The sequence below is a fragment of the Rhinopithecus bieti genome, unplaced genomic scaffold (assembly GCF_001698545.2).
Source record: "Rhinopithecus bieti isolate Rb0 unplaced genomic scaffold, ASM169854v2 scaffold_22040, whole genome shotgun sequence".
Classification (NCBI taxonomy): domain Eukaryota; kingdom Metazoa; phylum Chordata; class Mammalia; order Primates; family Cercopithecidae; genus Rhinopithecus; species Rhinopithecus bieti.
The window spans coordinates 2484619-2507837 of NW_016811527.1; the positions used below are offsets into that span (position 1 = coordinate 2484619).

General features: G+C 39.1%; 1 protein-coding gene across 7 annotated transcripts in view; it reads left to right on the forward strand.

The window, feature by feature from the left end:
* NTNG1 (netrin G1) overlaps positions 1-23219 on the forward strand; it is a 369148-nt gene that overhangs the window by 255326 nt on the left and 90603 nt on the right. For all 7 annotated transcript variants that reach the window (XM_017893973.1, XM_017893978.1, XM_017893976.1 and 4 more), the window contains exon 4: positions 17657-17829. In XM_017893973.1, the coding sequence (XP_017749462.1) occupies positions 17657-17829 (173 nt within the window). The remainder of the gene's footprint in view (positions 1-17656; positions 17830-23219) is intronic.

Here is a 23219-nt window from a genome sequence, read left to right on the forward strand (position 1 = left end):
AGGGAAAGAGCCCTTTCTAAACAAGTGACCAGAATGTAAAAATCAGGGTCAGACACTTCAAATCAAATCATCCACAAATGCAGAAACCAGGATGGATCCACACTGATCTTGGTTAAAAGTAGAGACTCAAATCTGGAGTATGTGCGGATGGGGGGACAGTCTTGGAATGCAGAGTCACAGCCACGGACGCTGGGAATGAGTTTGTTAAACTTGACTCACCAATGTGGAAGGGCAGAGCTGGGTACGGAGCCAATGTCAGGCTCAGGAGAAGAATGTCGAGGAAGGAGAAAATCCCAAGGTACAGGTTCACAGGTCAGGACAGACTATAGACAGAGAGGCTGGTCTGGCATAGCTGAGAGTGTCTTGAAGGACTTAAATCCCTAGAGCCACCCTTGGAAGCACCTGTTCCTCCTGGCTCAGTCTGGCAGGTTGTGGGGCCAGCCTGCCTGCTTCCTGGCAGGGTCCTGACACCAATCAATGGTGACTGCACAGTCCCACATGTGAAACAGAGGGCACTTTGTCGGGCAGATTCACTGTCAACCTCGTATCTTACTCTTTGTCATAAAGCTCTTGTGTTTACCAGTGCATTAAATATAACCCTGCAATAGAAAAATCCTCATTTTCATGCTTGAAATACATTATCTAATGGCATATCTATTTGACTTTTACTACATGCTTTTCATTCCTCTAAGTGAGGTAATTGACCTTTACTTTGCTACCCTGTGGATTAAAAGGCTACAACACACTCTGCATTTGATATTTCCAGTCCTGCAGGAGAGGCAATTTGCATTTGCTTTTGTTGCAAGGCTTCTCTTCAAGCGGGTCCCCAAATGAAGGGAAACCTCAAGGTCTGGAACTGCATTTGTGGCTGTTATTGTCAGCATCATGTGGTTTTTATTTTAAAAAGCACACGTCACTTCATTTCTATGGTCATCTCTATGGAATCGTAAAGGCCTATAAGACTTCCAGAAACTTCCACCTTAGTTTCAGATGCTATATCCTCACTCTCTGAGGATCAGGGATCAACAGTGTCCTTCAGATTTGATTCAAGCACCTGAAAGTTTAAAATTGTGTCCAAACTACACAATTCATGAGAGATAAAAACATGAGTGGTATTGGTCATATCCTAAGCTGCTAGCCATATAGACCCAGAAACCTTTCATGTGATACTTTAGCAACACTGTTACAAAGAACTCTGCAAGTCAGGAATTTGGAGGTCTTGGCTTTCTCTAGTGCCTCATCAGCCCTCCTTCCCGCAACCAAAATAATAACAAGAATAACGAAGGTGGTGATAATGATAGCAAACACCATGTGTCAGGTACTATTTTTTAAATACTTCAAAGATAATAATTTGTTATTCTTAACAACCTAATAAGGTAGGAACTGTTAAAATCCAGTTTTACAGATGAGGAAATTAAGATACATAAAAGTTAAGCAACCTGCTAGCAGGTGGTAAAGCAAGTGGAATTCAAATTGGAGCATTTTGGACTTGAGACAGAAAACCTGGATACGAGTTTGGATCCTAATACACTTGGACAGGTTGTGTATATAATGATGGTATTTTACTATCTACTACCCCATTTCTGAATAATTCTCAGACTTTATCAGTTAGCTTCTGGAGGCACAGGATTCCATTCCCAACCCCCCAGGAGGGATTCAGAAACTCCAGGATGAGGCAGTCATCAGTGAAGCCTTGTTACATAAAGAACAAAACCTCCTCCAACATGCTGACTAAAGGATCAAGATGGGTGTGGGGAGCACCTTCCGCCTGGGAAGGCTGGTGATTGATTGCTGAGGTCCTTAACCTAACATCTCCTGGACAAGGGAGAAGGAGCCCACTTGTGGTCCACCCTGCAGTCTACTAACTCTTCTCTGGCTTCTGCTCTTCTGTCCTCCTGGTTATGGGATCCCCGAGAGAAGGATTTGGGTACAAATAATATATTTGGGAAATAATTCTAAAAAGCATTGTGTGAGGATGGGGGGTAAAAAGAGAAGGAAAGAACGTTAATAAAGGTGCTATTCTCAGAACTGTCTCCCTGGGGATGGGGGAGAACTGGAGTATTTATCCTCAAACGTCTGTTTCTTTGAGGGTTGCTCCTGGGAAGTTAAATCACCTCTGGCTTGTTCAACTTGGCTGGCCAAGTACCAAGCATGTTAAGGCAAAAGGCAAGAGACTATGAAGCTGACTGTTGGGAGAACTGTCTGCAGTGACCTTCAGGGGAGGCCACAGGAAAATTTGAAGGGCAATGATGCTACCCCTTTTTATTTTTTCAAGCACAAACCCTAATTAATCTCTTTTTTTTTTTTTTTCCATCAAATGACTATGATAACCTGTTAAAGCCATAGCAGAAACTTTTGGCAAATAAAGCAAGGCAAAGTGATCTCCATTTTCAAACACATAAAAGAAGAAAGTTACCTTCCTTTGTTTAAAGTATTCCTAATAGGACTTGAGGGAGATGGGAGAAGGAGGTGTGTGGAGAAGAGCTAAGTTATCACTTTAAAACAAGTTTGGCTTTATATTCTGTTATATTCTGTTACACGTATACTCCCTAGGGATGAGTTTTTCTTTATCCATAAACTAGGGATAGGGATATTTTCTTGTATCTCCCTCATAAAGTTGCTGTATAGATGAAGTAAAACACCATTACACTGTGAAGAAAATATACTCTTCTGAAGGCATGTTTAAACATGAAGTAGTTCAATAGTGCTAGCTAGTTTACTATTGTTGTTATTTCTCTGATCCTGGTTTTCCTATTTCTACAGTGAGGAGATAGAATTAGATCATTTTTCCAGCAAGTGTTTATTAAGAGCTTACTGCACACCAGGCACCATGGAAGGCCCTGTTCAGGACCTGGGGATTCAGCCCTGCCTGTCCCCTGACCATCCCCTACTGGTCCCTTACCCTCGAGAAGCTCATAGTCCTGGTTCCTTTCCTCCACACTACTACAGTGCCTCACAGTACACCACAGTTTCTTCTCATCCTTCTGTTAAATATAAAACAAAAATGAGAAAATCTGATGGCCCTGGAGTATGATTTGAAACAACAGATCCCTTTTATCTGTTTGTTTTCTTGTTCATCAATGGTTCAATGCTCAGAAATAGTAAAAACTTAACCACAGCGTCCTCTATATTGTGAGTGTTAAACAACTATTGTATAAATGATTGATTATGACATCAGGTAGAAACTAAAACTTATCAAGTACCTATTCATGAGGTGTTGATGGCGGCACTTGACATGTTATGTCATTCAAAAGTCACAATAAAACCAAATGAAGAGCTTATTGTCATCTCTATTTTAGAGATGAGGAGGTAGACCTAGAGAAGCAAAGTCACTAGCCTAGGTCAAACAGTTTTTAAAGTGACAAAGGGCAGAGTCAAATTCAGTTTTCTCTAACTCCAAAATATAGCACCTTTTCTTTAACTAAAAAACAAAAAAAAAAACCTTTATTTTAACTAATTTTTTTCAGGAGCAATTGCATAAGATTAGAACCAGAATGGACTTTGAAATTAGCATATTCTAATGCCAGCCTCCTAGTGATATCATTTCTCCATTTTCCAAAGCTAGGTAGAAAACTCTGGTTGATCCATATCATGTTTTCAGGCCAGGCCATAAGTTGCAGATTGCTGCTCAATCCATTGTTTTGCATCCAGTCTACCTCATTCAAGTTGGGAGGTGAAGTAACATGATGTACTCTGTGCTGTAGTCAGGTATGTTAGTTTGGTTTGCAAGTGATAGAAAAATAATCCAAACCAGTTTAAACCAAATAGAGATTATTTGGCTTACATAACTAGGAATCCAGGACACAGCTAGATTCAGTCAGCCTGGAGCATGGGCTACATAAAATCATCAGGACATTGACCCTGTCTTGGTTTTGCTCTGCTCTGTCTTGGCTTTATTCTAAGCCGGGATTCTCCATGTCATGGCCAAAATGATGACCTGTTCCAAGTTTACCTTCTATCAGGTTGGCAGTATTGTAATTAAAAGTACTTATCTCTCCCGTGATCTCAGCAAAGGCCCCAGGGCCAGTTTTCATAGTTGGTTTCAAAACTGAACCAATCACAATGGTTGGTTCAATTTTCCTTGAACCAACCATTGTGCCAGGAAGATAGAATGGATTGATGGGCTGAATCTGGCTTCTCTGTTCTCCCTGACAGCTGGAAGCTGGGTATTACTTAGCCTGAGAATGAGGAAGAGTAGTCCTAAAGGGTTGTTATCAAAGAAGGAAGAAGGTATTGGGGTGTGCAAAAGCTACCGCATGCAACCTCACTACAATTTAGATATCGCCAGAAGGCGGGGAGAGTCAAGGAGCCAATGTGAGACATTTTTCAACATAGACCAAACCCTTTAAATTTCAAAGACATTAGCCCCAGAAAGCCAGCCCAGCCCACCTAGTGAATCAGCTAGTTAGTGATTGAACACTGATCTCTTGATCGTGTATCATATGACTCTAAAAATGTGACATTGATCCGTGTTATATTATTTTAAATTTCACTTTTCATTAAAACATTTGTACGCATTTTGTGCAGACCCCACTTTGGAATATTTAATCATATAGACAGAAAGATTGCATGCATTGACTATATGACAGTGTCAAGAAATCCAGCAGTCATTATCTAGTTATTTTTTTCTTGGCCATGTCCTATCTGTTGTATCATTTCAGACATCATTGTTGTTCTTCATTTCTCTTTCCAGGGTTCTTTGTGTCTTTGCTTTAGAGCCTTTGTTTCTATTCTTAAGTGGCACAGTTTGCGTCATTGGTCATGACAAATAAGATCATACTCCTTTGGTGGGTGTGGGTTTCTGGTTTTGTTTTCCTTTTTCCTCTCTCTCTCTTTGTGTATTTTTTGTTTTGTTTTTGGTCTTTAAAACTTCAACTTTTCCAAGGCTTGTTAACAAAAGTAGGCCACCAAATAAGAGGAAGAAAATAAAAAGCTTTGCTAGGCGTACTCTTCTCTATTGGAAATTATTTTATTTCTCAGAAAAGGAAGAATTAGGAGAAAGCTATTTTCCCCAATTTTCCATACCACTCATGGGAATCTAATTCAATTTCCTCTCAAATTTTGTAGTAAAAACTAAAAGTATGGAATAAAGTTGCTGGAGTGTAGTATTCTTTTACACAGATTTGACGTTTTGAAATTCCTAGTCATAAAGCTATTTACTCAGCCCGATCCATCTCTAATCAGAGTGTAATATAACCATTTGATGAAATAATACCTTTTTTAAGTAGACAAGTATACATATTTAAGAGATATCCAAACCTTACCTGATAATCTAGCCTGATAGAGGAGGGCTATGGAGTTAGATGGCTCACAGCTCTCTAGCCAGAGCCTGCCTGAACTCTGTGGCTTTGCAAAACCCAAGAGAGCATTAGGTTTATTCCTGCTGTATTTTTCTTTTCTCACAGTTTCCCCTAAAAAAATTATATCGTTTAATGCAAGGAAATATATAAGAAATTATCATGGTATAGTTCACGTCAAATTGGAAATAAAAACCTAAGTGAAAGAAACATTTCACTTTTGTGGTTCTATAAAGAGAAAAAAAGAAAGAGATCTAATATAGAAGTTAGTTACCATAAACCACAGAATGGGATGAATATGTGTGAAAATAGCTTGAATATATCAAAAATCTTTATAAGCTCTAGGACTATTTTATTCATCTTCATAGCAGTCCTACATTATATCTAATAATAATAGTCCTGTGTTACACGGAAGGAAACTGAGACTCATTTGGACATACCCAGCAGGTTAATGAGAGAGCCAGGACTTGAACTCAGCCCCTTTTATCACCAGAGTCCAAGCTCTTAACACTATGTTGCCCTGTTCCTCTTATAGACTCTGGTTACTTGAACGTTGCTCATTTGTATTTCTGGGGCTGGAAAACCCTAAATTTTCTGTTTCTTCAAAAGGACGTAGAATATAAAAGTTTACCACACCTGTGCATATATTAAGCATCTAGTTTTGTTAATGCTGTTAATTGCTTATTGGCCTTGGGTTAACTTAGTTTTAATTTAACAAGCCCTTTGCCTTCCAGTCTTCGGATAGATTGATTTTGTGGAGAACGGTTGCAATCTGGATTGTAGTAATTATCTTGTTATGTCTTTTGTCCTTCAGCACTCCCTATCTAACCAGATTCCTCGTGAGTTTAGCAAATGGTCACAGAGCACCATCATATTCCTGCACCAATATTGGACAGTTCATGATCTCAAACTTATAAGCTCCTATTTTCATTTTATAGTCATGGTACTCTAGCCTCCCTTGCAAGCCTGGAAATAGAACAGGGCTACTTTTACTATTACCTAAAAGAACCAGTAGTTTACTGAATCATGTAATGTGATGCTTCACTATACTCAAGTTTAGAGTCTCAAGTAAGGTTTAAATGGAACTTTTAGATAATATTTTTAAATACCAAGATGTCTAACTCATTTATTGCCTAAATGTACAAGAAGACTTTCTGGTCCTTGTTCCATCAACTTTTGGGGCAACCCAACTGCCATACACACACACACCCCCACACACGATATATATATGACATATATATGACCATAAGATCCCACTGTCCATAAAGAAATGATCAAAATCTGAGTTTTTAGTTTACATTCCCAGAGGAAACGGTATAGCAGTAGATTTCTCTGTTTGTTTTTTCGTTTTAGTCTATACCAGTCAGTTTCCGAAGATAATTTTCTCAAACAGAGCTCAAGACAAGAAAATCCCATCCACCAGGAGTCATATTAGGTACTCATTACATTTGTGAAAGAATGAGCTCAAGAACTCTATTGAAACCTGGCCTTTCGTTTTGCAGAGAGGCTGCTTAGAGCCCTAATGCTCCTTCTTTCATGTGTGCTTCTCCTATAATACAGGAGTTCATATGCAAATTGGCTGTTGTCATCTTTGTTGGTCTGTTGACATGTGGCTGCTTTCAAAAAGTTATAAGAAGATATCTCTTTCACATTAAATTTTGGTCACTGCATATTTTGGAAAAATACATCTTCTAAAACATTTTGTTTAGCAGTGATAACTACTGTCAAACTCTGGGTTTTTATTAATAAAGAAAGGAATCATAGAATGCTGAACAGATCGGAGTCTTCTCTTTCCTCTGGTATCAGGATCAGGCCAGGCACATTTGACATTTCATGATCTAGGCTTTTGCTGTAATATTGTACTTAATGATACAAGTGATAATAATAGCTTATATTTATTACATGATTAATATATACCAGGCCCTGTGTTCAGATATCAGTTGTGTGAAGACAGACTCATTTTAACAGTGCCCTAGGGCTGGGATCATGACCTCTGCTCCATATACCCACTTGGACACACATTCTCTAACTACAATGGAAGTTGTCTGAGGGCTGGGATTCAGTCCTCTCACCGCCATGCCACCACTCTCTGGTCTCTGCCATAGTCCATGTCGTCCATGTTGGCTCCACACTGTGTTCTTATTCTGGGAAATAAATGAAAAATTGAGGAATAAGTGTCACAGACGCCATGCCTGCTAGTATCCCATTGGCCAGAACATAGTCATATGGCTACACCTAGCTAGAGAAGGTGTTGAGAGGTGTTGTCTTTATACTGGTGACTGTGTACCCAGCTAAAACTGTGCTGTTGTGAGGGAAAAAAAAGACTATATATCAATTACCAGTCTTGGCCTCATTGTGTCATATCATTTAATGCTCCTAACAACCCCTTTGGTAGGTATCTTATTATCCTCATTTTACAGAGTAAGTAAATTGAGCTTAAGGAACTTGCCTAAACTTCCTGCTGCAGCAGGGCTATATGATTCCAGGGCTGAAACTCTTATCCACTGTTTTCTATTCTATTTTGGATAAACGGCATACTTTTTTTTTTTTTTTTTTTTTTTTTGAGACGGAGTCTCGCTCTGTCACCCAGGCTGGAGTGCAGTGGCGCGATCTCGGCTCACTGCAAGCTCCGCCTCCCGGGTTTACGCCATTCTCCTGCCTCAGCCTCCCGAGTAGCTGGGACTACAGGCGCCCGCCATCTCGCCCAGCTAGTTTTTTGTATTTTTTAGTAGAGATGGGGTTTCACCGTGTAGGCCAGGCAATCTCCTGACCTCGTGATCCACCCGTCTCAGCCTCCCAAAGTGCTGGGATTACAGGCTTGAGCCACCGCGCCCGGCCAAATGGCATACTTTTAAGAATTTTGTTGTTTTTTTTTTTAATGTACAATTCAGTGGTTTGGTTTTTAGTATATTCAAAATGTTGTGCAACCATCGCCACTATCTAATTCCAGAACATTTTTATCACTCAAAAAGAAAGCCCCTATCCATCAACGGTCACTCCCCATGTGCCCCTCTTACCCCTCTCCCCATCTCCTGGCATCCTCTAATCTACTTTCTGTCTCTATAGACTTGCATATTCTGGGCATTTCATATGAAGGAAACCATATATGTGTGTGTGTATGTGTGTGTGTACATGGTTATATATATAAACCATATCTATATATATGGTTTCCTTCATATGAAATGCCCAGAATAAATATAATACATATATATACACACAAAAATACATATATATACACACACGTATATGTGTGTATATATACACACATATATATTTTTTTTTTCTTCCTTTGAGATGGGGTTTTACTCTTGTTGCCCAGGCTGGAGGTCAATGGCACAATCTTGGCTCACTGCAGCCTCCGCCTCTTGGATTCAAGCGATTCTCCTGTCTCAGCCCTCCAAGTAGCTGGGATTACAATCACCGGCCACCATGCCCAACTAAATTTTTTTGTATTTTTAGTAGAGATAGGGTTTTGCCATGTTGGTCAGGCTGGTCTTGAACTCCTGACCTCAAGTGATCCACCCGCCTCAGACTCCCAAAGTTCTGGGATTACAGGCGTGAGCGACCACTCCCAGCAGGAAATCATATATTACATGACCTTTTGTGTCTGACATTTTTCATATAGCACAATGCTTCCAAGGTTAATTCATGCTATAGCATGTATCAGTACTTCATTCTTTTTTATGGCAGAATAATATTCCATTGAATGGTTATACTGTATTTTGTCTATCTACTCATCAGTTCATGGACATTGGGTTGTGTTCACTTTTTGGCTATTATGAATAATGTTGCTTTTAACATTTGCTTACAAGTTTTATGTGGACATGTTTTCAGTTCTCTTGGATAAATACCTAGATGTAAAATTTATGGGTCATGTAGTAACTGTATCTGCCAGACTATTTTCCAAAATGGCTGTACCACTCTGAAAGTGTAAAACACATTTTATACTCCCAATAGCAATCTCTGAGGATTCCAATTTCTTCACATTTCTTGCAGCATTTGTTATCATCCATCTTTCTTTTATATAGCCATCCTAGTGTGAATCAGTATCTCATTGTCATTTTGATTTGCATTTCCCTTAACGACAAATGATGTTGAGCATTTTTTTTCATGTGCTTATTGGCTATTTGTATATCGTCTTCACAAAATATCTGTTCTGATTCTTCACCCATTTTCTAATTGGGTTATTTGTCATTTTATAAATCAGCTGTTAGCATTCCTAATATGTTCTAAACATAAGTGCCATTTTAAACACTAAGTGCAAACTATTTTGATATAGTTAAATTGTTCAATTATTGTATGAATGCACCAATCAGTAGATATGACAGAATTTCCAACAAAATAATCAGTTCAGTTTGTTAGTACAGCTAGAACCTTAGTGCTAAGCCAGTTTGAGCCAAAAATTTTCCAACAGAATTCTGGTGGAAGGGAGAGGGTTGCATAAGCCTCACCCATATTTTAGTTTTTCTGTTCATCAGAACTCTGACATACTGGTGAGCTCTACAGTGTTTCTCAAGACTTACTGTGCATTTAGTCATTGTGAAATCTTGTTAACATTGCAGATTCTGCTTTAGTAAGCCCATAGGAGGCCTGAGATTTCTAACAAGCCCTCTGGTGATACAGAAGCTGCTGGTCCACGGACCACACATTGATTAGCAACATTAGAATATTGAGTCTAATTGTTATATGAACCAGATTGCTTAGTTCTAATCTCAGACAGAGTGTTGTCCTAGAAAGATCCAGCCTTTGGAATTAACTCAAGGCTGCCACTTACCAGCAATGTGTTTCTTTGAGCAAGTTACTTTACTGCTCTCAGCCACACTTTCCACATCTGAAAATAACAGGTGATTTTACCTCCTTCTCAGAGTGATAATGAGAATGAGGTGAAATAATGTGCATAAAGCATCTATTACACTTCCAGGTATATGAAGGGCCTTGGTAATTGTTGGCCCTCTTTTTTCCACTTGCCTTCAGTAGTAGAGACTGTCTCCCTCTGACTGTTCAGTGCAAAGGCATCATCATCACTGAAGAGACAACATAGTGTCCCTACCCTACTTTGTTATATTGTCATGATTAGATACAGAGGGTATTACTCTGTTTATGGTCTGTAGTTATTCTGTATATGTTTCATCTTCTCTACTCAACAGATTCTATGTTCTTGGGGATTAGGACTATATGTTGCCTTCTGTTCGAATTCCTATGCGACTTCTCATGGTGCTATCCATAGACTATCCCATTAATTAATGCCCACAGAATGAATCAGACAGCCCATGTCCATAGTATTAGAGATAGTAACTATAGAAATAATAATGGAAACTAACATTTGTTAAGAACTTTGCGTCAGATACTGTCTTAAGGGCTTACATGCATCATGTGCTTCAAGCCCCACAACCGTCCTTTGAAACCCCTCCATATTCTGCCCTTGTTTTACAGAAAAGGCAGCTGAATTTTAGCTGTACTCAGGAAGAGTGAATGTCCTCTGCAGCTGTAAGAGCAAAGTTCTGGAGGCAGGCTGCCCATGGTCTAAATCCCTGCTCCATCTTGTACCAGCTGGGATTCAGAACACCTCAATATTCAAATGCATGATCATCTGTAATCATTAGTGCAGGTCTCATGGGATTATTGTGAGCTTGGTATGAAATAATATGTGAAAAATGCAAAAAGCAATTAGCACAACGCCAGGTGCTTAGAATTATTCAGACAATGTTAGCTCTGTTTAGTTGTTGGTTTGTTAAGTTACTTATCCTGGCCTTACAGTAAGTAAATGGCAAAGGAGGGATTTGAACTCAGACTGTCCTTTTCAGTGTCCCAGTGTCGTAACTCATAAACTCTAAGTTATGTTGCTGCATATCTCCCATTTCAAGTAATGTGTTAAGGTGGGAACTGGAAATTCATGTGTCTATGTAAAGAAAGTCAAAAGTCAAGGTGGCTGCAGAGACAGAAAAATAATGTGACAGGCACTGTATAATGTCTCACTCTTTTAAAAAGATATTTACAAGCTCCAATATTTGTGCTAACACATTCTCTAAAAGCATTTGTATAGCTAGTGCCAATCCAAGGGAAGAAGTGCAAGCAGAGGATGATCCACATTTTGGAATGCCTAAAACTTTCTTCCTTTGGGGGTGCAGGGACCCAAGGGGCCTCATTAAGGAAAACCCTCATTAATAAAATAAATAAATATCTTACTTGAGTAAATTATACCAAAGTGTATTACCATGTGAACATATTGTTAGGGTCCTCCTCAGAGCCCTGAAAGGGCCCCTAAGCTAAACTTCATGCACTTCATGGCGACTCCTCCTATGGCACAAAAGTGACCAAAACTCTGAATGCACGAAAGCAAGCCTGGCCTGCACTCCTGTTTTCCTTCACAAAGAACATTTTTTAATTTCTTTGTCTCAGTACCTCTATTTGGAACATTAGTAATAAGCTATATGGACCTCTAGCTCACAGGAAATTCCGGCAGATAACAGACTTCCCAGAATAGATATATTAAGTTATAAAAAAATAAAAAATGAGCCAGACGGTATAGGTTTTTCATACCTACTGGCAGGTGGTACAGAACTAAATGTTGGAGCATTTTTATAAGCAAGATTAAATTGACTCATGACAGCTGGTCACTAAAATACAGGAAGTGCAGATCTGGTTGAAAGCGAGAACACACTGGCGTTCGTAAAGTTTGCATCACAGATTAGAGCTCACTTTTTTTTTTTTTTTGAAGTCTGTCTTAGTGACACCCTTATTTGGCAATGTCTGCCATTTGTCACTTGCACACAAGTAAATCTTCAAGGAACATGCAGGTCAATTAGTTCTATCTGCAATGCCTAGGCATGAATTCTGTGGGTGTAAACAGAATCGGTGAATAGACTTGGCTCTCGAGAACATCAGACATGTGACTGCTAGCAGAGTCTTTTAGGTCTCCATTTGTCCAGTCCTCCCCCACCTAAAGCAACAGGATATATAGACATGGGAGCTGGATGACCATGAGAATGGATAATGAATATGTCAGAGAAGAGTGAGATGTCACAGAAGTCGGCCCTCTACCCATCATGAGGCCGGAGGTCACAGCACGAGGAATTGACAGCAATCTCCCAGCGTTGTGAAATCTTTTTTTTTTTTTTCCCGATTGGAGGAAGAGCCACTCTGGCAAGGGCTCTAAATAACAGGTTTTCGCCTCTGATTGGAATGGGGCTGATGAGGATAAACTGAGCTGTGGAAAATGAACAGGAGTCATCTCCAAACACAGGCAGTGTCCTCTACGTGCACTGTTCTTGCACAGAACTCATACCCTCTACTTGCACTGTTCAGCCCCAGCATGACAATTGTTACAGTGACTAAGCAAAGACAACCCAAAACTTCACCAGATGTGAAGTTACAGTTTTAGCCAACATTCAAGCAATGCCCCTCCTCCAACTTCAGCTGGACCAGGGTGGCCATTCTCGCATGAGACATTGAAGCTAAAAGAGGCACATTTCAGAATAATTATGCTATGCAAATACTTTGTTTTTTCTCTCCCCTGAGCTGTCTTCTTTTCCTAGGTCTTTCAAACATTGTTTACAAAGCTCTTGTTTTGGGTTTCAGTCATCTGATAAATCCCCTGGAGTTTAAATGAAATTAAACAGGGTTTATGATATCTCACAAATTTCATAGAGTCTCCTTTCTCCAATGTAATATTAGTTATGAAAACCAACAATGAGGGCATGTGGCAGTTTTCAAGACATATCATGGAGTGTTTACTTTAGTACAATGTCTATTGATTTTTCATTAATTAATCCATTGTCAAGTTAGACATAGTAGAACACGCGTATGACATTCCTGCTTTCAGGAAGCTTACTTGTTTATTATCATTTGTCTTAATCATCTAAGTTTTCAGGCACTTATTATGTCCAAGAACAGCAATACACACTAGGGATGTTACAATAAATAAAGCAGACATGACTGATGCCTCCCAGGAACTTATCCTCTAGTGAGGATGACAGAATAAGCAATTAAAATACAGCCTACAGTCTACAGTAAGGATAGTATGGGCTTTATTATGCAACTAGCCTTGCCTTATGTTATAGGAGCACACAGAAAAGGCATCCTGGTGGACCATAGAAACATTCAGATAGTTAATCAGCAGATACTTTTTGAATACCAAAAAGGAGCCAGCCACTGACATACAGTTTAATATATGAAGGGAAGAATTATCCTGATCAAAGAGGTAGGAACAGGAGAGTAGAATGCTGTAGGCAGAAGAAACAGCTTATAAGAGTACCTGAAGGCAAAGTTTGAAGAACTAAGTGAAAAGTTACAAGTGGTACAAATGAAGCTGGAAAAGGGGCAAGAGATTCATTGCAAAAAGAACTTACAAGCCATGTTACAGAGCTTGGACTCTATCCTGAAAATAATGGGAAATTTTACAATGGTTCTGTTCCAGAAGTGACCCAAAATATATTGGTGTAAAAAAATTTTTTGACTATTGTGTTGTGATTGGATAGAGAGGAGCATGCCTGGAGCACAAAATTCTGTTTAGAGGTTGTTGTAATAAACCAGATCAAAGATGATGATCACAGCTAAGAAAGTGATTGTTGCTAGAACTGTAAGGATTTGAAAGAGAATCAAGGAAGAGTGCATTAGTCCATTTGCACTGCTACAAAGGAATACCTAAGACTTGGTAATTTATAAAGAAAAGAGGTTTATTTTGGCTCACAGTTCTGTGGCCTGTGTACAAGAAGCATGATGCCTGCATCTGCTCAGTTTCTGGTGAGGGCCTCAGGAAGCTTCCGCTCATGGTGGAAGGCAAAGAGGAAGCAGGCATATCACATGGCAAGAGCAGGAACAAGAATGGGGGCAGAAGTGCCACACTCTTTTAAACCACCAGATCTTGCAAGAACTCATGGCATGAGAACTCATTCGTTACCACAATGAGGGCACCAAGCCTTCATGAGAGATCTGTCCCCATGACTCCAACACCTCCCACCAGGTCCCTCTCTTAACACTGGAGATCACATTTCAACATGAGATTTGGAAGGGACAAAATATCTAAACCATAGCAAAGAGGAATCTCAGGGCTTGGTGAGAGACTCAGTAATGCCAGATTACATGTGGTAGGAAAAGGAAAGGGATGCATCATTCTTGACTAACTGGGTGGAAGATGGTACAATTTACTAAGACAGAAAGCACAAAAGGAAGAACAGGTGAGGTGGGAAGTCAAAGAGTTTAGTTTGGGGACATATTGAGTTAGATTTGTCCAGGAGGCATTTTGATGAATAAGTCTGAAGCCTGGGAGAGATCTGAGATGGAGATACAGAGGCCAGACTTACCAGCATTTTGATTAGATATTCTTCACGTGGTGTAACGGAGGGAGGGGGCTCTATTGACCCCTTTGGGTAACAGATAATCTCCAAATCTCCTTAAATGTTTTCACACTTTGAGATTCCTTTAAATATGTTTATTTGGGGTCAGGGAGATGATGTGAATTTGCTTTAAAAGGTTTGTAACGTAAAGGAAGTTAAGGAGTGCAGACAAAAATCGAAGGGACGACTAGATAAGAGTGCACAGAGAGAGTGTGCTGGCTGTGCTGGGCCAGAACACAGAGAACAGCATGTGTAGCCAACAGGCAGAAGAGGTTCCTGAAAATGAGCTTGGGTATCCAGAGGGGAGAGTGTCAGGGGAAAGGGAATGGTCCAGAGTCCCAGCCCCTGAGGAAACAAATAAGGCATGGAAAAGTATCCATTGGATTTTCAACAAGGAGTTCGTGGGTGATTTGGCAAGGGAGGCTGTGATCATTTGGAAAGACTGAGTTAGTGGGAGACAAGAGAATGGAGGTGACAAGTATAGGAAACTCAAGAAGGGAGGGGAGAGGGCTTAGGAGGTAGCTGGAGAAGATGACCAGACACACAGTAGATATTTCCCCACCCTAAGGTGGGAGAGAATTGTGCAATGAGTGAGAAAATCTGTAAGTATGAAAAGCCTTTAGTAACAACCAATCCAAGCACACGGACACATGTAAGGAAATCAGAAGAGTAGAGCTCAGGGTATGTACAGTGGTCAGGATGGATTTCAGATAAGGGTTATGAATTGAGTTGAGCCTTGAATGATAAACAAGCTTTTGGACAGTTGAGAATGAGCCATTAATTGGAAGAAATCTGAGAAAAAATAAGACTAAACATTCATCTGTTCTCCTTTTACCTCCTTTTATTATTCAAAGAATATCTTCTCAGCTAATATAATGTCCTGAGAATGGAAATTGCCTGTAACTCAGAGTGACTACAAGTATGAAAGTATTAACAGTTACAAGATATATAATCCAATTTACAATTACTCCCTGCATTCTTGGTCTTCACGCATGAAACCAGCATATTCTTTGGGATCACATTGTTCAATTTCCTCATTTGGAATTTTTAACACCAGATATGGTGCTAAATCAGTATAAGCCGGTGCTTCTATCACTCAGGTTTTAAACATCCTCCGTATATATAAACACACCCATAAATAAAGGTGTTAATGTTGGAAGGAGAAAGATTCTTTAATAAGCAACCTAGCACAAGTAATTCCCTGCATATAGGAGATTGTTATAGGACCTAGCTCATAATTAAACATTGCCTATTTAACTGAATTATTTTTTATCTTACCTTTTAAAAGAATATACAAATGTTCATTTTCAAAGGTGACATTTATGTGTCTAAGTGGAACAAGCTTATTATAATTCGTAAGTACTCAGAGAACAGATTGTAGCAAGAAGTATTAAACATTGTAATAGACCCCCGAGGAAGCTGTAGCTTGGTCTTCCCAGACAGGTTTGCATAGATGGTGGTTGCTTTAGGACTACACCTTTTAGTTAAAAGAGAGCCCAATAGCATTCAGTAATAGTCTTAACCATTCCGTTTTTTTCCTTGTCATAAGTATGGGTCAGTATTCCAAACAGATTATGAATGCACTAAAGAAAAACTTGGCCATTGCTATACAGACATTAGATAAGCCAACATGGCTGTTAAGGAGTCTCATTTTCCTACCTAAGAAAGAGAATTCTGTTCTTTTTCCCAGTTCATGGCATTTGGCCCAAGAGAGAAAAAAAAAATACCATAATATTTTTTGGTCTTTATGAAACTTGATTTTCTATATTTTTGTTCTAGTTCCTGGAAGAGGCCAGATTTCTCTCTCTGTCTCTCTCTCTCTCTCTCTCTCTCTCTCTCTCTCTCTCTCTCTCTTTCTCTCTCTCTCTCTCTCTCTCTCACACACACACACACACACACACAGTCTCTCTCTCTCTCTCTCTGGTTCTGATTCTGGCCTATCTTGGTTCTCTACCCGCCCCAGCCTGGGTGCCCAGGTTGTCTCCTATGTGTGGACCATCTCTTCTCACATACATTATTCTGACCTCTGGTTGTGGCCATTCTGTCAACATAGGTTTTACCTTTCCAGAGGATATGGTTCGTGCTCAGTGTGATACAGTTTATATTCTACTGCCTCAACAAATACCAGGTTAGCCATTGCAATTTTATAGTCAGATACCTCGAGCATCGAGATGCATTTTTGTGGAAATTGCATATTCCATTGTTGCCTCTCATATATCATGGCTTTATTCATAGGCAGCAAAGGCCAGGCCTTGGCTAATGACTTCAAGACACTGCCACATGAAGCGTTCTTTTTTTTCTCCTTTAGGATTCTAGGCATCTTTTATTAGAGTCATTTGGACTGTTTCTGAGAGGGCTTTGTGATTCCCCGATTTGTTGTGAGTGGGATGTCTGAGGATTACTGTCTCACCTCCCTTCGGGTCTGTTAGCGGCCTTGGTGGAAAATCTCTTCTGATCTGAGGAAATGTCATTTTAGAGTGCAGAATGAGAATACTTGATTATAATTTCTTGGGTTTCTAAGAATAAGTCTGAATAGCAAATTATTTTAATGGTTATCTTCCTTTGTAAACAAATAAGAATTGTCTTAACTATTTAAAGAAAAAAGATAACATTGTTTTTTAAACTCAAAGGAAGCCCAGATGAAATTGTCATGGATTTGTTAATATTACAAAAAGACCTTTTCCTAAATGATAGTATTTTGGAACCTGGGAACCCCCTTGATTTTGGAGCACAGTTACCTTGCAGGAGCTTAGGCCCCCACTGACCTGACTGCTACTCGGCTTTCTCAACGTGCAGTATTAAGAACAGACTGCACTGTAACAACCCTGCCCCCTGCAAACAGCTCTTTTTGGGACCATTCTGAGGGCTGGGCCTGCAAATCTATCTCTTACTAAATGCCTCTGTGTATCACTCAAGCACTGCATGGTTTGAGAGGCACAACCCTCGGAGACAGATCAGGAAAGCCTCGGTGGTCACCGAGACCAACTTATCTGACAATGAACTCTTTGTCTCTCCTCTGCCCAGGTGCAAGTGTAATCTCCATGCCACTGTGTGTGTGTATGACAACAGCAAACTGACATGTGAATGTGAGCACAACACTACAGGTCCAGACTGTGGGAAATGCAAGAAGAATTATCAGGGCCGACCTTGGAGTCCAGGCTCCTATCTCCCCATCCCCAAAGGCACTGCAAATACCTGTGAGTAACTTTGCTTGATAACAGCATATTCTGTGCACAATGAGGTGATAGTTCCTCTCCATTTTGCTTACAATTGTGATTTTATTCCTCTTACCAGTTGTCTCATTCTTCTTTAAAGTGCAGTGAAAGTTTTAGTACCTATCTTACCTCCCGTGGACATCTTTTAGCACTCTGATCATCTCTAAAATTCAGTCATCTAACATTCACATCAAATGTGTTGGGAAATGATACTTGACATCACAAAAGGAATTTTTTTTCTAAGTGGATGAGACAGGGGTGATTTTTTCCTCCCCCAAATTAATTTCCTATTAAAATATCAAAGGCCTTGAAAAGTCAACCCTAACTTAATTTTAGCCATAAACAATTTACAGAAGTTATTTGAATGTCTATAGCCCCATTTCCCCTACTCAGTATCCTGAGAGATGCTTTGTCCAGAAGATTTTTTTCCCACTACAGTTTTAGGGAGGCCCTAACTTTGTCTTGTGAAAAGCTTGGCTGTTTCCAAACTCCAGCAATTGAAACATACCTGCTTTGGATCCTGTGTATAGAGGCCCCTCTTTGTATAAAGAGGATGACTGTAGGCCTGTGGGGACCACATTAAGAAAAAATATTTCTGTACACATGTGAAAGAGTGCAAGCATTATCTGTGTTTATAGAAACCACGTGTGTGCCCCCACTGAAATCCCTGATTCCCCATAGGACAACAGGTTCTGACATGCTCACAGAGAAATATGATTATTTGCTGAATAATTTGCCCAGTTCCATGGATGGACCAATTAACTACCTACAACAGCCCAAGGTTTGCCCTCTTTAAAAAGTAGAGAAAGGGGGAGATTAGAATGTCCCCATTCAGTGCGAACTAACAGAAGCAGCAGGACAGTGAGCACGGGAGAATCAGAACTTGAGAAGCCACTGGTTCCATAGAAGGGTAAGAATGTTATCAGGCACTTCAAAGCAGCAGCTGTGAGAAACCAAACCTAAGAACTCATATCACAGGAACCAGGACCTTATCAAGTTAAACGTAAGAGTAATGGACCAAGTAACAAGCCATGAAGTATGGGGGCATGAAATTATGATAAAATTTCTATGAAACAGAAAGAAATCCTTCAAAAGGTTTTAAAAAAATCCTTCTTTGTAAGGGTATTCAGTTGCTTTCATTGTTAAAGAAAAAAACTGACTTCTTGCTCCTAAAATTAATACATTAATACTCTGTTGAGCAGAAATGTTGATGTTTAAAGGTGATTTTATTAATGGAAACTCTGTGGCCTTTCCTCAATTGTTGAGGGCCATAGACTCATGAATTTGGAAGGGATGTTGCAAAGTTATTTGTTGCAGTACCCTGTGGTTGGCTACCTAAGAACTCCTATGACCACAGTTGTCAAATTTAGTTTAAAGCTTTCCTAAAGTGAAAATGACTCAGATTTCCTTTTTAATGTCTGCTCCTTCTTTAGTGGGAAAGGCTGGAAGAGAGTGAAGTTCACAAACACTTCCTGGGATTCTGGCTCGTCCTCAGGGCAGGTCAACTTGCCAAGGCCACTGGAGAGGCAGCAAGGGAAGGCTGCTGCTGAAGGCATCAGCTTCTAACATGATCTTGTTCTTCTACCCATAAGTGTACTTCCAAGTTTTGATTTCAAGACATTGTCACTGGAAAGGCTTTCTTGTTTCATCCAAGCTTTCTCATTGAAACTGATTTCTTGTTGTAATCATCATGGAAATGACTTATATACCCCAAATCCTTTGCATATTGAAGATCACCAAGTCACTTTCTGACCGAAGGAATGAAACTTGTTTCAGTTTTCCTTGTACGTCCAATTATCCACCTACCCCTTAGTTTTACTGGTTTTCTCTAGACTTTTTGGATGTTTTCCTCATTGATGTTAAAATAGACAGGTGATGGATGGACCCAGTGTCCAAAGGGGTTAAATTCAATATTCCAGTCATCAGTATGGCAGAAATTAGATGCAGGATTTTAGAAACTTTCTGCAGATCTGCAGTGGTCCAGTCTTGCAATGGGAATAACCCCTTTGACTAAATCTCTGACACCTCAGACTGTGCTTTAAAGCATCTGAGGATGGAAGTAAGCAATTTAGTAGTTTAGTGCACAGACTCCAGGGTGGAATCCCAGTTTCTCCATTTACTAGCTATGTGACCTTGAAAAAGTAAGCTAACCTCTCCAACACTGTTTCCCATCTCTAATGTGAGGATAATAACAGTTATTACCTCATGTGGATTTTTAGACGGTTGACTAAGCTAACACATGTAATGTGTTTAGCCTAACGCCTGTCACAAAATAAGCATTCAAAAAATAATTTATTTTTAGTTTTTTTCATAAGACAGTCTTGTCCATTGTTGGACAGTTTTAACTGGTATAAGAGTTATTTCTTATCGAACCTTTTTTTTTTTCTTTTTAAGTAGTAAAAGAAGTATATTGACCCTGGCTTTATTTCTTCCCCAGGTTAAACATTATCAACTTCAATTCTTATGTGCTAATGTTTTCATGTCCTTTAGCTGGTTGCCTGCTCTGGAAGTCCTCTAATTCATTAGTGTGGTACTCCCAGTCAAGCACAGGACCTTCAGCAGTTTTGTGATTCTCACTTCATATTGGCTTTTTCTTACACATATACATACAGGTACACACACACACACACTCACATGACTCTAGTGGGTACATTACAAGTCAGTTATCTGTGAGGGATACTTAGGATATATCACTACCTAACATAAGAACACAAAAGTTACAACTTCCGGTCCCTCAAAATCAACTCTTCAGGGACCTAGAAATGCCACTCATCCTGGATAATCTCTAGATTTAGCAGAATCTCAAGCAACCAGGATACTTTTCAAATAGGATGATCAGTTTCTGCTCACCTTCACAAGTTTTAACAAAACAACTAGGAGGTCTTCATTAAATCAGGGAATGACAAGATTCTCCCCCAAGACACTCAGCCCACCACTCAGGGATACCCTGGATGGGACCTTGCTGAGAGTCATTTGGCTTTGGAGGTCCTATATTCTAGAGCAGTTCAAGACCACTGTTGTATGAAACATGCAGAGCTAAGCAGAAGTGTGCAGAAGGCCAACACTCTAAAATATAGTCACCCCGGTCTGTAAGACACACCATATTTCCCTATGCTTTTCATGACAATAAACTTAACAGAGGCAGAAAAACTTTTGTGATATTTTTATTCATCATGCTTTTATTCAAGACCAGTGTGTTTTCTTGGACTTTTAATGCCATGCACATGTATATCAAAATCTTTTCTTTCTTTTTCTACAAAGCTTATGTTTTATAGAAAAGACATTTTTCTTCTCCTTATTGATCTTCATTTCTTTTGATAGAATTCTATTTTGGATGTCCTTTGAATTTTATTTCTGTCTTCCAAGTAATAGCAGTTCTGTCCAACTTCGTGCTTAATTATGATTCTCTTGATTCCCCATTGTCCAGCTCATGAATAAAAGTATTAAATAACTCTTTAAACTCTGATCCATATGGAATAACACGTGTTTTCTATATATAGATACTAAAACTTAATAATCACTATGTAGGAATCATAACTTCAGCAAAGATAATATCATACCTATACCTCTCCTTCTCTGGCTATATTCTATGACCCATAAAAGCACTCCATGGCCAGATAAGTCTGAAAAATGCTGTACACTATACTGACTATTCATATTACATTACTATAATAGAAACATTTGAAAAGTTCTACAATAAAGCAACCTGTTTTACCCAATGTTTCCCAAACTTATTTGCTTCATGGACCATTCAATAACGTTCTATAAAACACTCTTATGGGGAAATGCTGAGCTAAACAGTTCCTTGCAGCCTAGCCATAGAAATGTCATGGAGATAGACAGAAAACTGAGCTAGTTCAGCTGTATTCAATCTTTTATTTTTCTCTTACCCACATGGTATAATATTCTTCAAAGAATGAAAATCAAATTGGTCTGACTTTGACATTATTTGTTCATAAATCTAACTTGAATTGTTACGCAATATCTAGGAGTCCTCTGAGTGATGAAAAGTAATTTGATGATTGTTCTATTATTTTCTCTGGTATCAAGTTTGCATTGACCAATTTATATCTTCCCAGGTGCACACATGTATGTGTCTTTATCCAGGCAATTTCCTAAGTGCTTTATATACATTAGTCCATTCTAAACTCAAAATAGTCTTACAAGACAAATACTACTATTTTAATTTTAAACACATGGAATATTGTGATTTCAGAGGAAAAATATCTTGCTTAAGGTTTACACAGCTAGAAAGGGTTAAAGGGAGGATTTGAATCCAGGTAGATCTTGACCCTGAGGACTGCACATTGCACTCTACTGCTGACCAAGTTAAATTTGAGTGACTTTCTCTGTTCTCCAGTGGGATTTAGGCTCCATTTCAATGCCTGTTTGAACAAATCAGTTTTCTCTAAACCTGCTCTCTTCCTTCATCTCTGCTTATTTTTCTGCCTTCAAAGACTCCCCTTCTATTAGGCTTTTAAATCTCCATATTCCCTATCCCTGCCTGTTCTCAGTCTACAATTTTTTCTTGACATTCTATCCTATTATTGTGATTTTAGATCTTAGTATTATTGATTTAGTAGTAATCAACCAATTCTAACTTCAATCTTTCTAATAAATTCAGAAAAAATTTTCAGCTGTCAGTAAAGATCTCAAAGTCAATATGCTAGATACTAAATTCATTTCTTTCCCCTAAAGCATTTTTCTCTTCACTTTGTATTGAAGTTCTGCTCATTTTTCAAGACTGCTCCTTGATGCCTCATTGAAGCCTACCTAGACTCTCCTATGCAAAACCAATGACTTCTGTCTCTCTCTCAAATATTGATAATGTGTGTAGATTTACAACTGATCGACTATCTTTAACCAAAATTATTATAATAATGATAGCTACCATTTATTAAGTTTACTACAGGCTTTTATACTTCATAAAGTACTTTATGTTTTTTATTGGTTTAAATCCCCACAACATCCCCATGGGATATGTACTATTATTATCCTCATTTTACAGATAAGGAAATGCAGACACAGAAAGGTTAAGTTGTTCCAAAGTCCCATAGCTAATGTATGACATAGCAAGATTTAAACTTAGGTCTGTCTCATTATAGGAATTCAAATTTGAGAAATTTAATAATAGGTCCATGTTTTATTCTTGGTCTTCATCAACGTTTGTGGATTTTTTTTTTTTTTTTTTTTTTTTGAGATGGAGTTTTGCTCTTGTTGCCCAGGTTGGAGTGCAATGGCTTGATCTTGGCTCACCACAACCTCCGCCTCCCGGGTTCAAGCAATTCTCCCGCCTCAGCCTTCCAAGTAGCTGGGATTACAGTTGCCCACCACCACACCCAACTAATTTTTTGTATTTTAGTAGAGACAGG